Source organism: Lepus europaeus, chromosome 17 (genome assembly GCF_033115175.1).
Source record: "Lepus europaeus isolate LE1 chromosome 17, mLepTim1.pri, whole genome shotgun sequence".
In the NCBI taxonomy this organism is placed as follows: domain Eukaryota; kingdom Metazoa; phylum Chordata; class Mammalia; order Lagomorpha; family Leporidae; genus Lepus; species Lepus europaeus.
In genome coordinates this window covers 61,181,935-61,198,333 of record NC_084843.1, presented here as the reverse complement: position 1 = coordinate 61,198,333, position 16,399 = coordinate 61,181,935, and the positions used below count along the sequence as shown (strand labels likewise).

General features: G+C 42.7%; 1 protein-coding gene across 1 annotated transcript in view; it reads left to right on the top strand.

The window, feature by feature from the left end:
- Positions 1-16,399, top strand: part of MICU1 (mitochondrial calcium uptake 1) — a 230,390-nt gene that overhangs the window by 198,034 nt on the left and 15,957 nt on the right. Inside the window, exon 10 of the mRNA XM_062214805.1 lies at positions 11,396-11,504. Within this exon, the coding sequence (XP_062070789.1) occupies positions 11,396-11,504 (109 nt within the window). The remainder of the gene's footprint in view (positions 1-11,395; positions 11,505-16,399) is intronic.

Sequence of the window (16,399 nt, the reverse complement as noted above, 5' to 3'; positions counted from 1 at the left end):
AATATAAATTTTATATATACAACTTTAGGAATATAGTTTTTCAGAGCTGGCACTGTGGTGCAGCGGGTTAACGCCCTGGCCTGAAGCGCTGGCATCCCATATGGGCGCCGGTTCTAGTACCAGCTGCTCCTCTTCTGATCCAGCTCTCTGCTGTGGCCTGGGATAGCAGTAGAGGATGGCCCAAGTCCTTGGGCCCCTGCACCTGCATGGGAGACAGGGAGGAAGCTCCTGGCTCCTGGTTTCTGATCGGCTCAGCTCCGGCCGTTGCAGCCATCTGGAGAGTGAACCATTAGATGGAAGACACTCTCTCTCTCTCTCTCTCTCTCTCTCTCTCTCTCTCTGCCTCTCCTTCTCTGTGTAACTCTGACTTTTGAATAAATAAATAAATCTTTAAAAAAAAAAAAGGAAAAAAAAAAAGGAATATAGTCTTTCTTCCCACCATACCTGCTCTCCTACCCACACTCCCACTCCTCCTTCTCCTTCCTTTCCCCTTCCCAGTCCCATTCTCCACTAAGATTCACTTTTTTCTATTTGTTTTTTGTTTGTTTGTTTTGTTTTGTTTTGTTTTGTTTTGACAGGCAGAGTTAGACAGCGAGAGAGAGAAAGAGACAGAGAGAGAAAGGTCTTCCTTTTTCTGTTGGTTCACCCCCCACGTGGCTGCTATGGCCGGTGCACTGCACTGATCCAAAGCCAGGAGCCAAGTGCTTCCTCCTGGTCTCCCATGCGGGTGCAGGGCCCAAACACTTGGGCCATCCTCTACTGCACTCCTGGGCCACAGCAGAGAGCTGGACCGGAAGAGGAGCAACAGGGACAGAATCTGGCGCCCCGACCAGGACTAGAACCCGGGGTGCTGGCACCACAGGCAGAGGATTAGCCTAGTGAACCACGGCGCCAGCTCAAGATTCACTTTTTTTTTTTTGACAGGCAGAGTGGATAGTGAGAGAGAGAGAGAGACAGAGAGAAAGGTCTTCCTTTTTGCCGTTGGTACACCCTCCAATGGCCGCTGTGGCCGGCAAGATTCACTTTCAATTAACTTTGTACACAGAAGGCAAACTCTATGCTAAGTAAAGATTTCAACAATTTGCACACACACACACACACACAAACTGTTTGAGAACTAGTTTTACAGTTATCTCTCATAATACAGCTCATTGAGGACAGAGGTCCTGCATGGAGAGTTAGTGCACAGTGACTCCTGTTGTTAATTTAACAATTAACATTCTTATGTATGATATCAGTGACCACCTGAGGCTCTTGATATGAGCTGCCTTGGCTATGGAAGTCTTTTGAATCTACAAACTCTGTCAGTATTTAGACAAGGTCATAAGCAAAGAGGAAGTTCTCTCCTCCCTTCAAAGACAGTACCTCCTTCTTTGATGGCCACTTCTTTCTGTTGGGATCTCACTCACAAGATCCTTCAGGTAGAATATTTTTTTGCCACAGTGTCTTGGTTTTCCATGCCTGAAATGCTCTCACGTGCTTTTCAGCCAGACCAGGAAGCCTGAAGGGCTGATTCTGAGGTCAGAGTGTTACTTAAAGCAATTGTCATTCTATGAATCTGTTGTGTGGACTGCTTCCCATGTTGGAACAGTCTCTCCTTTTTAATTCTGTCTTCTACAATTACCCCACACTTGATCCTATTTATATAGTCATTTTAACACTTAATCCTATCTGTATGTTCACTTTAACACTAATATGATCACTTTAACAGTTAAGATGACATTTTTTTATCACCCAGCTTAATGAGGTTTGGGGTCCCATGACAAGTTTTTAAACTGTATCCTTAAAAAGTTCTATTCCTGAGATCACACATTCTCCTAAGAGATGGCATTGAGATCCTAAACCAGGAAAGGCTGTTTTATTCCAGAGTCCATAATCTTACTTCTTGCTGTTCCTTATTCTCTGTGATTCAAATAAGCATAAGATTTTGAAGAAACGAGAAACCAGTATTTCCAGGCTGTAGTCTCAGGTTATTAGGGAGATAGCTAGAAAGGTGAGTTATGGAAAAAAGTAGTAGAAGACCTTAAATGCTAGTGCTCATCCAGTTGATATTTTGGGAAATCACTAACATTCTGGGAGCAGAAGGGATGAAGATAGGAAAAAAGCGATGCTTTTAGAAGATCAGATACTTACAGAAATGTCAGCAGTGGAGATGGCAGGTTCCTCTTCTGTCAGGTAGCAGTGAAGAGATGTTGGGTTTACACTAGGAAGCAGCATTCCTGGAGCAGGACAGGCTTGGTGATACCTATGAAGAATACTCCGGAAATAGCAGCAGTGGCCACGTGCAGGAGCAGGAGACCGAAGGACAGTTTAAAAAGGATTTCTGTGTACAGAACAGTGTCTGGTACTATATTCATATATAACATGGTATTAAAACAAGAATTAAAACTTTAAAGAAAAAACTAAGCAGGAGCTTCAACAGAGGAGAGATGGTCATGATGAAATGTGTGAAAGGTGGCGTAAGGAAAAAGAAAGGCAGCTATTTTATCCTTTCTGTGGGCCATAGAGGAAGTTGGGCAATTGAGTTGACTGCTGTCCCATGCGTTTGTTCTGCCTGATTAATGGAGAGCAGAGAAAGCATCCCCACCATGCGTTTGCCATCATCAGTGACCTTTCAGCGCAGAGTTCTGCCTTCACAAATGACTCCACCAGAAGCCAATGTTCCTTCCCCTTTTTCTCATCTTCCTGCTTTTTATTTTTTAAACAACTTTATTGAGGCATAATTTACATACCAGATGTCACCTGTTTTAAGTATATAAGTCAATGTAAATTTCCAGTTATGTAATTATCACTGCCATCGGTTTTAGAACATTTCCATCACCCCAAAAAGATCTCTCATGCAGTTTTCAGTGACTCTCCATTTCTCCCCTTGCCACAGGCAACCATAAATCAGCTTTCTGTCTCTCTAGACTTATCCTTTCTGGGTGTTTCATATAAATACAATCACATAATGATGTAGACTTCTGTGTCTGGCATCTTTTATCAAGCACAATGTTTGTAAGGTTTCTCCATGTTGATACTTATATTAGTGGTTTATTTTTTATTGCTAAATAGTAAGTGTTAGTCCATTGTTGGCATACACTGTGTTTTGCTTATTCACTCACCAGTTGATAGATATTTGAACAGTTCCAGTTTGGAGCTATTATGAATAGTGCTGTTTGTTATAAACATTCTCACTTGAGTCTATATAGACCTATGTGTTTGTTTTTCTTGAGGAAATTCCTAAGAGTAAAATGACTGGATAATATGGTAAATTTATATTTAACTTTTTAAGAAACTGCCAAGCTGTTTTCCTAAGTGTCTGTAAATTTTACATTCCCACAGCAATGTGTAAAAGTTCATGTTTGTCAACATCTTTACCAACACTTAAAATAGTGTGTCTTTTGTGTGTGTTAAGATTTAATTTATTTATTTGGAAGGCAGAGTTACACAGAGAGAGAGAGAGAAAGAATCTTTCATCTGATGATTCACTCCCCAAATGGCCACAACAGGTGGGCCAAGCCAAAGTCAGAAGCCCGGAACTCCATCCTGGTCTCCCATGTGAGTGGCAAGGGCCCAGGCACTTGAGCCATCCTCTGCTGCTTTCCCAGGTGCATTAGCAAGGAACTGGATCTTTAGTGAGGCGGTCAGGACTTGAACCAGTGCCAAAATGGAATGCTGGCATTGCAGGCAGTGGCTTCACCAACTATACCACAATGCCAACCTGGTATATCTTTTTTATTAATAATTCCAATAGGTGAGTTGTAGTTTACAATTGTGGTTTTAATTTGCAGTTCCCTAATGAATATTGATCTATAACATCATTTCAGGTACTTGTTAGCCTTTTGTATATTTTGTTTGGCAAAATGTTCACTTAGATTTTTTTAAAATCAGGTTGTTGGTCTTTTCAATACTGAACTATAGGAAGTTTATAGAATTCTATATATAAACCCAATTTTCAAATATTTTCTCCCAACCTATGATTTATGTGTTTTCTCAGTATTTTGAAGCATAGAATTTTTTAACTTTGATGGATTCTAATTTATCAGGTTTTTTTCTTAACACATTATGCTTTGGATCTCATGTATAAGAACTCTGTCTCACTCAAGATCCTGAAGAATTTCCCTTGTTTTGGTCACCTAGAGCCCAGTTTTATATAAGTGCATCCTTTTAAGGGTGGCTAGATAACCAGGTTATTGAACAACTGGTAACAGGATATGGTAACTCTTCACCTTCCACTTCTTCATAGTATGTCAAGAAAACCATTTTGATGCCAAATCTAAGAGAAGCACTCTGTCTGCAACTCAAGTAAACTGCCATTAGATTATGTATAAGCAGTTGCCTTCTGGCCTCAACAGTTCAGCTGCAGTAAGCATATTCTTTCATTTGCCATTTTGCCAACCATAAAGCTCTTCTGTATGGTCTTACTCTAGCTTTCTTCTTGTAGCCCTCTGGATTTTTTACTAAGGCAGTTACCAAGAAATAAGAATTTTGTGGCTGGCATCATCTTTTCTTTAAGGAAGTTATTTAAACTGTAGGCTCCATAAAACCCAGGCACATGTCCAGTGCAATTTTATTTCTCTTCCTGCTGTTGGCATAGTGCTGAGTGGTTAGTAAGTACACAATAAATATTTTTTATTATATCTATGTAATAAAGGCCTAGTGTTATATATTTAGATTTAATAGTGACATAATGTGATTTGTATTCCACAGTTTTTCTAAATCATCAAATGAATAGCCACTCAGTTCATATTATTCTCTCTCTCTGCTCAAATAATAATTCTCAGCATAAGCATTCTGGTCTTCAACTACAGTATTTGATGTTTCACAAGAAATTAATGGGGGCTGGTACTGTGGTGGTTAAACCTCCACCTGCAGTGCCAGCATCCCATATGGGTTCCGGTTCAAATCCCAGCTGGGCCACATCAAATCCAGCTCCCTGCTAATATACCTAGGAAAGTACTGTACTTGTACTTGTACTTGGGCCCTGTACCCACATGAGAGACCCAGAAGAAGATCCTGGCTCCTGACTTTGAATCAGCCCAGCTCCAGCCTTTGCAGCCATTTAGGGAGTGAACCAGCAGAAGGAAGACTTTTATCTCTGTCTCTCCCTCTCTTTCTGTAACTCTGCCTCTCAAATAAATAAATAAGTCTTTAAAAAAAGTTAATGAACATTAGAAGTTATTGATCAGAGTGGAAACATCTACTCTATCATGCCCTTCTGTGTTAAGAATTTTATGTTCACCTTTCAACTTCAAAATCCCTTTCAATAACTCCATCCTCCATCTACCCACACCCAGTGGGAACCCATACCTTATATAGGAAAAGTAAAAGGCTTTAGCATCTGGGATATGTGTGTGTTAAAACACACATCACATAGCACAAAGCCATGGTTGCTCTGTGCTTTGCCTCGAGAATCACACTGATAAAGCTGTGTTTCATCTCCTGTTAGAATTCCGGGACCAGCACTGCGGCATAGCAGGAAAGGCCGCAGCCCACGACTGCCATCCACATGGGCACTAGTTCGAGTCCTTGCTGCTCCACTTCCTATCTAGCTCTCTGCTAATGCATCTGAGAAAGCAGCAGAAGATGATCCAAGTGCTTGGGCCCCTGAACTCACATGGGAGACCTAAAGGAAACTCTTGGCTCTGGCTTTGGCCTGTCCCACCAGGCCATTGGTGGTTATTTAGGGAGTGAACCAGGAGATGGAAGATCAATATATTTTCTCTTTCTGTCTCTCTCCATCTCCCTCTCACTCTCCCTCTCTCTTTCTCTCCCTCCCTCCCTCCCTCTCCCCCCCCCCCCCCGGTAACTCTGCCTTTCAAATAAGTAAAATAAATTTTTAAAAAATTCGTTGAAGAAATGCTTCAGAATCTTGATCCTACTTGTTTAAAGTTTTCATTGAAAGCTCTGTGCTTGTCTGCAGCTGCTCTGAGCACAACGGCTTTGGCATCTATCAAGCAGAAAGTTTGCTTCGCCTTCATTTTCAGTCAGAATTGTGAAAGCTGGGGTAATTCAGACGTCTCCACTGGTGCTGGTTGTTTCCGTCCTGAGTCTGTTTCAGTTAGGGCATGAGCAAGTTTAAATTGTCTTCCTCACAAACCATATGGATTGTCGTCTGCTGCCACCTTCATCTTCAACATTCTCCAGTCCTTTCTTAAAATAATGTGTCCATTTCTAAACTACTAATTTCTTTATTTTATTTTTTATTGAATTTTTCCCAAAAAAAAAAAAACTTTTATTTAAGGAGTACAAATATCATAAGTACAACTTTAGGAGTATAGTGATTCTTCCCAGCATACCTGTACTCTCACTCACACTCCCACCCCACCTCCTCCTCCCTCTCCCAGTCCCAGTCCCAGTCCCATTCTCCATTAAGATTCATTTTCAGTTAACTTTATACACAGAAGACCAACTCTATACTAAGTAAAGATTTCAACAATTTGTACACACACCCCAAAAAAACTGAGAACAAATTTTACAGTTAACTCTCATAATACAACTCATTGAGGACAGAGGTCCTGCATGGGAAGTAAGCGCACAGTGACTCCTGTTGTTAATTTAACAATTAACACTCTTATGTATGATCACTCGAGGCTCTTGATATGAGCTGCCTTGGCTATGGAAGCCTTTTGAGTCCACAGACCCCGTCAGTATTTAGATAAGACCAAAAGCAAAGTGGAAGTTTTCTCCTCCCTTCAGAGAAAAGTATCTCCTTCTTTGATGGCCGCTTCTTTCCACTAGGGTCTCACTCACAGAGATCCTTCCTGTTGGACCTTTTTTTGCCATAGTGTCTTGGCTTTCCATGCCTAAAATGCTCTTATGGGCTTTTCAGCCAGACCAGAATGCCTTAAGGGCTGATTATGAGGTCAGAGTGCTATTGAAAGCATTTGTCATTCTGTGAGTCTGCTGTGTGGTCTGCTTCCCATGTTGGAACATTCTCTCCTTTTTAATTCTATTATTATTACCAGACACTTGATCTTATTTATATGATTACTTTGACACTTAATATGATCACTTTAACACTTAAGATGGCATTTTTACTACCCATATTAATGGGATTTGGGATCCCATGGCAAGTTTTTTTTAAAAGATTTATTTTATTTGAAGGGCAGAGGCAGAGAGAGAGAGAGAGAGAGGTCTTCCTTCCATTGATTCACTCCCCAGATAGACACGATGGAGAGAGCTGTGCCTATCCGAAGCCAGGAGCCGTGAATGTCTTCCAAGTCTCCCATGCAGGTGCAGGGGCCCAAGGACTTGGGCCATCTTCTACTGCTTCCCCAGGCCACAGTAGATGCTGGATTGGAAGTGGAGCAGCCGGGACTCCAACCAACACCCGTATGGGGTGCAGACACTGCAGGCGGTAACTTTACTTGCTGTGCCACAGCACCAGCCCCAGCAAGTTTTTAAATGTACTCTTAGAAGTCAGTCTTTCTATACTACTAATTTATTTGGGGCTTTTTGCTTTTTGTAAGACATCAGTGATTTTACCATTCTTCCACTGAGGCTTCACCACCAATTTGATATTTGCTCCTGCTTCAATTTTCGTAAAATGCATGTTGCTCTTATAGAATCTCTATTCAGACTGATGTCTTATTCCTCTTAGTGCCTCAAACTAGGTTCAGATTAGCCATTGTATAACAAATAGGTGAGTTTATTTTCAGGCAAAATATTTTTGAAATCCACACATGATTTTTTGGTAATATGTGTTTTCCACTAAGTTTTTGAAGACCCCTTGTATAATATTGTTCTTTTGTGGGTGACTTAATTTCACTTGGCATAGTGTCTTTGAAGTCCATCCATGCTGTGGCTTGTGTCATAAATTTCCTTCCTTCAAAAATTTAAGCTCCCATCGGGGGGCTGGCATTGTGTTGTAGTAGGTTAAGCCCCAACCTCTACCCCTGCATCCTCTATGAATGCTAGTTGGAGTCCTGGCTTCTCTGCTTCTTTTTTATTTTTTAAGATTTATTTATTTGAAAGGCAGAGTTACAAAGAGGCAGAGAGAGAGAGAGAGAGAGGAAGGAAGGGAGGGAGGGAGATCAGTTGGTCTTCCATCTACTGGTTCACTCCCCAGATGGCTGCAATGGCTAGATGTGTGCCAATCCAAAACCAGGAGCCAGGAGCTTTCTCCAGGCTCCCTACGCAGGTGCAGGGGCCTAAAGACTTGGGCCATCTTCTGCTTCTACCATAGCAGAGCGCTACCTCAGAAGTGGAACAACTAGGACTTAAACCAGCACCCATATGGGATACCAGCACTGCAGGCAGCAGCTTTACCCACTACACCACAGCACCGGCCCCTGCTCGGCTTCTAATCCAGCTCCCTGCTCATGTGCTTGGGAAAGCAACAGAAGATGGCCTGAGTGATTGGGCCCCTGCCACCTATATGGGAGACCCAAATGTAGTTCCAGGCTCCTGGCTTCAGCCTCACCCAGCCCTGGCCATTGTGATCATTTGAGAAGTGAACCAGCAGATCTCTCTGTCTCTGTCTCTTTTCCTTTCTCTCTGTAGCTCTACCTTTCAAATAAATAGATAAAATTATAGGGGGAAAATATCCCATTGTAAGTATATTTTGCATTTAGTTTATCTACTCATCCATCCATGGATACTTGGATTTCTTCTTTTGGTGAAGAGGGGAGGAAGCTGGTGTCACTGCATCCACCCTCAGGAAGTAATATGGTGGAATCTAGATTTCTAACCCAGTGGCATTCTCCTATGTCAGGTTGATTCTAGTACTTCCAAGGAGTAGCATCTGTACTCATACCAGAAATGATCCTTACTGGGGCTGGAGCTGTGGCATAGTAGGCCTGCAGCGCCAGTATCCGTATGGGCACTCGTTCATGTTCTGGCTGCTCCTCTTCAAATCCAGCTCTCTGCTATGGCCTGGGAAAATAATAGAATATGGCCCAAGTGCTGGGGCCCTGCACTCACGTGGGAGACCCAGAAGAAGCTCCTGGCTTTGGATCGGCCCAACTCCAGCCATTCATTGAGGACTTTTGGGGAGTGAACCAGCAGATGGAAGACCTTTCTCTCTGTCTTTCCCTCTCTCTGTCTATAACTCTACCTCTCAAATAAATGAATCTTATAATGAAAAAAGAAAGAAATGAGCCTTAATTCACAGTGCTCTAAGGCAAGCCCAAGAAAATGACCTCAAATTAGGGAAGAAACACACAATGAAAACCTTCTAGTTCACTACTAAAAATTATGACACTGGGTACACAGTAGATATTCCATAAATGATTGAGTAGATCCTTAAATACACACACCATTGTTCATGATTGTCAAAACCTGGAGATAGCCCAAACAGAAAGGATAAAAACTTGGTATATTTACATAATGAATACTTTATAGCAATGAAAATGAATGAACTGCAGATATACACAAAAACTTGAACAAAGCTTCTAAAGAAGCCGTATGTAACAGTGCATGCTGCATTATTCCATTTGTAAAGCTCAAAAATGGAAAAAATTAAGCTACTGTTTCCGTTTAAGGATGCATATGCAGGTAATAATGTCATTTTAAAAACAAAAACCAAAAACAGGGAAATTAACCTCCTGAAAGTCAGAATAGTGCTTATCACTGGGGGTGAGATGGGGCTGTGACTGGGGAGGGGCATGTTGAGGTGGGGAAGAGTCTTCTGGAATGCTGATAATAGACTTCTGAATGGAAGTTCTATGGGTATTCTTTTTACAACAGTCTGTTGTGCATTTATGTTTCACGCACCTTTCTGTGTGACTGTCATATTCCACAGAAAACATATTCCACAATAAAAAGTTTTCTAAGTTTTATGGTGCTAAGGGAAAAAAATTATAAAAGATCATGAGATGTGATCATGCAAACAGTGTTTTACCTCTCATTCTGTGCTATTTTTATTTTTATTTATGTGTTTATTTAGAAGGCAGAGAGACAGACATATAGAGAGCTTCCATCTGCTGGTTCAGTCCCCAAATGCCCACAATGGGACTAGGAGCCAGGATCTCAATCTGGGTCTCCCAAGTAGGTAACAATGACCCAACTAGTTAAGCCATCACCTCTTGTCTCCCAGGGTGTGCATTAGCGGAGCTAGGACTCAAACTGGCAGGAGTCTAGGTAAAGGTATTTTACGTATAGGTAAAATGCCCTCCCATTTCTGTCAATTTGGTTGATGAGATGAAAAAAGATAAAAGGGGCCGATGCTGTGGCATAGTAGGCTAAGCCTCTGTCTGCAGCGCCGGCATCCCATATGGGCGCCAGTTCATGTCCCAGCTGCTTCTCTTTGATCCAGCTCTCTGCTATGGCCTGGGAAAGCAGTAGAAGATGACCCAGGTGCTTGGACCCCTGTACCCACATGGGAGACCCAAAAGAAGCTCATGGCTCCTGGCTTTGGACTGGCCCAGCTCCTGCCATTGCAGCCATTTGGGAAGTGAACCAGCAGATGGAAGACCTTTGTCTCTGTCTCCCTCTCTCTGTCTGTAACTCTACCTCCCAAATAAATAAATGAAATCTGAAAAAAAGAAAAAGATACAACTGGCCCAGTCTGGACAGTATCTGGAAAGAACTATAGATTTTCTGTATTAAGGATTCCTTACTACTGAGTTGCTGATGTGGGTTCTGGGCTCTGCAGTTTGAGAAAGGAACATCAGGAGGGGAGCAGCGCCACACAGAAGCCAGTCCCCATCTGCAGTCCATTAAGGGCCGGTGCTTCATTATAGGGCTAGGACGGTCCCCAGCGTCTCCACCCCTTAAAAGCTGTATCCGTTTCCATCACAGCATGACATGGGAGAAGTGGGGGAAAAGCAAATAGAGCAAGTCTTCCTCCCTGTCAGGGAGCCCCTGTTTATACAACTCCTTTCTCTTGATCCATCAAAGAAGGAATTCGAGATCAGCACAGCTTTTGAAAAGAATTTGACCATTCACAGAATTTCATCAGATTAAAGTGGCAGATTACTTCATTAGTAGCTTTCCAATTGAGATAATGAACAGCTTCCCCAGTGCTTAGGTTTTGCTAAATACTGAAGCCCTTCCTCTTTCTCACTGACTTTTGTGATTCTTTAATTGACTTGAGTCTCAAAAAGCTTCACTAGCCTGTGAGCAGACTGTTAAAATGGAAGTTCTGACTCTGATCTTACTTCAAATGTATAACTGATCAAGTGGCTCTGGCCCGTAGAGCAAGTGGCATAGTAGAGATTGTGTCCAGTTGGAGAGCAGTTAGAAATCTTTTCATTAGAGGTATCCAGCTATCCCTGTGCGTGTCGGGGGGAAGGAGTTTGACAGTTCAGTTTTCTCAGAGTGAAATTCTGGAGCTTTGTTCCCCGGTTGTGTACAAATTTGGCATTCTCTGACTAATTTGTTCCGTGTCTGTTCTGATTTGTAGACACGGGGAGCTGCCCGAGTTTCTGCATTTTGCCCTGCCTTAACCTTGTTGCCTTGCCTCTTCCAGGGCCTTACCTTTCAGGAGGTGGAGAACTTCTTTACTTTCCTGAAGAATATTAATGATGTAGACACTGCTTTGAGCTTTTACCATATGGCTGGAGCGTCTCTTGATAAAGGTAATGAAACCTGAGGGTTTTTTCCTGGAGGGTATAAAGGTTGACTCCGAAATCTGTTAGATGACTGTCCTCCTCAATAGTGAGATGTAAGTTTTCCTTGGCATTGTTTTATGTTTATTATGTTTTGTTGGCATTGCGTGAGTCTGGCATTTCACCCTGAGATGCCAAGCTCAGCAGATATATTTCCTGCTGCTGAAATGTACAGTCAAGGAAGGCGCCTGTCTTCAAATGACTGGCCTTGAAATAGGCATCTAAGTGATGCATAGTGCAGGAAACTGCAAAGCTTCTCATCTGAACCGGAGCCACAGTATATAGAATGTGAAGCCGAAGTCACTCTGCAGTTTATGTCTTTGCTGAGAAGGAACGGCTTGTTTGTTTATTATAGTAAAGATGTCTTTTTTAAAGATAAAGTCGTGTAGCACCCCCTGTTGGCTAACTTCATATAAATTCATTTATAGCTTGTACAGGAAATGTGAGAGAGCAGAGGGAATGAAAACACAGCTTTTAAATTTTTCTATTTATTTATTATCATTTTATTTGAAAGACAGAAACAGGTAGAAAGAGAGAGCTTCCATCTGCTAACTCACTTCCCCAATGCCTGCATCAGCCAGGACTGGGCCAGGCCAAAGCCAGGAGTCAGGAACTCAATCTGGGTCTCCCACATGAGTGGCAGGGACCCGAGTACTTGAGCCATTACCTGCTGCCTCACAGTGTGCATTTTAGCAGGAAGCTGGGATCAGGAATGGAGCTGGGATTGGAACCCAGGCATCAGTACAGAATGTGGGCATCCTAAGCAGTGTCCTAACAGGTACACCAAACATTCATCTCTGATTTTTTTCCCCAATATTCTATTATGAAAAAATTTAAGCACTCAGAACAGTTGAAATAATTACAGGTTGTACATCTCTCATCCTAAAAACTGAAACCCAAAATGATCTGAGGAGCAGGCATTGGCACAGTGGATGAAGCCACCACTTGGGATGCCCATATCTCATATCAGAGTGCCCGGGATCAAGTCCCACCTTTCTTTTATGTAGCTTCCTTCTGGTGCACACTTGGGAGACAGCAGGTAATGGTTCAAGTATTTGAGTCCCCGCCAGCCACATGGAAGACCCAGATGGAATTCTAGATGCCTGGCTGTTACAGTCATTTGGGGAGTGATCCAGCAGATCAAAGATATATGTATCTCTCCCTTAATCCTTACCCCTGTTGCTCTGCTTTCCAAATAAATAAAGTAACAAACTTTCTTTTAAATTTAGATAAAATATAATTAAAAGATAATGCTCAATTTTTAAAAAACATGCTCTGAAATCCAAAACTTTTCTAAAAGATTTATTTATTTATTTATTTGAAAGGCAGAGTTATAGCGAAGGAGGGAGAGACAGAGAAGGAAAGATCATTGAGTTACTGGCTCCTGCTCCTGGTTTCAGCCTGGCCCAGCCCCAGCTGTTGCAGGCATTTGGGGAGTAAACCATCAGATGAAGATCTCTGTCTGCTTTTTGAATAAGTAGAAATAAAATTAAAAAAAAAAAATAAGTTCGGGGATGATATTGTGGTACAGTAGGCTAGCAACAACAGTGTCTCAGAGTGCCAGTTTAAGTCCTGACTGCTCTACTTCCATCCAGTTTCCTGCTAATGCACCTGGGATGGCAGCAGAAAATGGCTCAAGTGCTTAGGTCCCTGCCACACACGTGGGAGACCAGATGGAGTTCCTGGCTCTTAACTTTGACCTGGCCCATAGCTAGCTGTTGCAGCCATTTGGGGAATGAATCAATGAATGGAAGATTTTTCTGTCCTTTCTCCCCTCCCACAACCCCTGCTGTTGCTCTGCCTTTCAAATAAGTAAATAGTAAGTAAATGTTTTTTAAAGATTTATTTATTTATTTGGAAGACAGAGAGAGATCGTCCATAGCTGGTTCACTTCCCAAATGGCCACAGTGGCCAGGACTGAGCCAGGCCGATGCCAGGAGCCAGGAGCTTCATCCTGGTCTCCCATATGGATGCAGGGGCCCATGCACTTAGGCCATTCTCCACTGCTTTCCTAGGCCATTAGCAAGGAGCTGGATCAGAAGTGGAGCAGCCAGGACTCAAACCGGTGCCTATGTGGGATGCCAGCACTGCAGGTCATGGCTTTAATCTGCTGAGCCATAGCACTGGCCCCAAGTAAATATTTTTAAAAAAGGGGGGGGGGGGCGCGCGGGGTGCTATGGCACAACAAGTTAAAGCCCTGGCCTGAAGTGCCAGCATCCCATACGGGCACCGATTCTAGTCCTGGATGCTCCTCTTCCAATCTAGCTCTCTCCTATGGCCTGGGAAAACAGTAAAAGATAGCCCAAGGACTTAGGCCCTTGCACCCATGTGGGAGACCCAGAAGAAGCTCCTGGCTTCTGATTTCAGATCAGCACAGCTCCAGCTGTTGCGGCCATCTGAGGAGTGAACCAGCAGATGAAAGACCTCTCTCTGTCTCTCTCTCTGTAACTCTGTCTTTGAAATAAATAAAATAAATCTTAAAAATATAAATAAATAAAGTAGTCAGGACTGGGCTAGGATGAATCTGGGAGCCAGGAACTCAATCCAAGTCTCCCACATGGGTGGCAGGGGCCCGACAACATTAGCCATGACTGCTGATTCCTAGGGTTCTCACCAGCAGAAAGCTCAAATTGGGAGCGGAGTCAGGTATCAAACCCAGGCACTCTGATGTGGTTTGCAAATGCCTTCGCCGTGGACCACACGATGGCCCCCATCCCATGTAACTCATAAAATTTTTAATTATGTTAAGTTCTTTATTTTTATTTATTTGAATGGCAGAGAGATAGAGAAAGAGGGAAAGACAGACATCTCCGATCTCTGGGTTCACACCCCAAATGCCTACAACAGCTGGGGCTAGGCCAGGCTAAAGTCTGAAGTCCTCAAACCAAGTCTCCTAGCTGAGTGACAGGGACTCAGCTTTGAGCCATCAGCTGATCCCTGCTAGGGTCGGCATGGGCAGGAAGCTGGAATGGGAAGTGGATCCAGGACTTGAATTCCTGGCCCGAGAATGGATATGAAACATGGGCATTCCAAGCAGCATCTTCAGCCTCTGCACCAAATGCCCATACCCCCACATGCATAACTTTTTAAAATAGTATTTGTTTGCTTAAAATAATACCTCCTGTAATCTTTAGAATCTTTTGAAGTCCAGGATATCTGAAGTTATTTTTGTGTATATGCAGTGTCACTGGGTCCTTTGGCCAGAATAACTGTGGTTACATCTCTCTCTTTCACAAAACACCATTTGACAGCACCTGCAAATTCAAAGATGCAAGATTTGAAGTAGAAATTCATTATAAAAATAAAAATAATTTCCTCTTTATTTGCATACTTAAAAAACAACTTTAAGACAGTAGAATTGCTTTAAAGAACAGTTATATGGGATGAATCACTATCTGTGTTGAAATTATAGAGTATACAAAATAGAATGATTCAGGGTGGTGGTGGCAAAGGGAAATACAACTTAGTGAATAACAAAAATGAATAAAGGGAAGATGTTTCTTTCAGATGATTTCAGGCATTTGCTGGGGTGTTTTGTCCCCATGTGGTCCCCATGTAGTCCATGCCCATTATCCTCACTAACAGAGGCAGCGGTACAAATTACACAGCCATAAACTACATTTGACTTGGAGCCGTATGGTTTGCTTTGACATCTTAGTTTGTTTTATCTGGGTAACAGCAGATTCCCTGGGTGTATAACCATGGCTGTCTAGGGGACATTGGACTAGATTCCTGCTGAGTTGCAGGAGAACCCACATATACTCATTTCCTAGGCTGCCATAACGAGCCACCAGCAACCTGCTGATTTAGGACAACAGGAATGTATCTTCTCACAGGTCTCAAGGCCAGGGTCCAACATGAAGATGTTGGCAGGGCCACAGCCCCTCTGCAGGCTCAGAGAAGAATCTTTCCTTGGCTCTTCCAGCTTCGGGTGGCCCCAGATGTTCCTTGGTTCATGGTTCCAAAAGTGCAGTCCCTAGCTGTGAAATCACGCGGCCTTTCCTTTCTTCTCCCCGTACGTCTTTGTTCTCCATGTCCTTATTAGGACACTTTCACAGGATTTTTAGGTCCCAGCTGGGTAATGCAGGATGGTTTCATCTCTAGTTCTTAACTGTATCTGCAGAGACCCTGTTTTAGAACCTTCACAGATCCCAGGGCCTGAAATGTAGACATAGCTTAAAAAAAAAAAAAAAAAGATTTATTGATTTATTTGAAAGGCAGCCCAGGCTGTTGCAGGCATCTGGGGAGTAAGCCAGTAGATGGAGGATCTCTCTCTGTCTCTGTCCCCTGTTCTCTGTTCTCTGCCTTTCAAATAAATAAAAACTTAAAAAAAAAAGAAAGAAAAGCATACAGACTTTCAAGTCATGCTACCTGAATTTGGATCTTGGCTCCATCATTTACTAGCTGGGTAGCTTTGGGCAGTCTCTCAATTTAGTTTCTATGTATTTAAAATAAGAATAAAAATATGCACATGATAGGGTTGCTGTGAGGATACATCCACACGAAGCACTCGGCTTGTGCCAGTCAAGTGATGAACGGTAAATAAATGGCAGCAGCTTGCACAGGCTTGTCAAGCAGTGCCGGGTCAGAGGGCCTGGGAGCTTCAAAGCAGAGCCCCTGGCCCACAGCAGTGGGAAGGAAAGGCCAGCGGGGATCACAACAAGAATAATTTTGGTCTGGCTGCTGCCGTCGGTCTCAGCTGTCTTTATTTTTTCCCAGAAGGTTAGGACCTTCAGAAGTTGGTGTCTTTGAGAGGCGCTGGCACTGTGTCTTCCTTGGCTGTTTTAGAGCGTTATAAACCAGTTTTTAGACATAATTTAGCACAAAATTTCCCAACAGCATTGTAAAGAACACTGTAGGCTGCA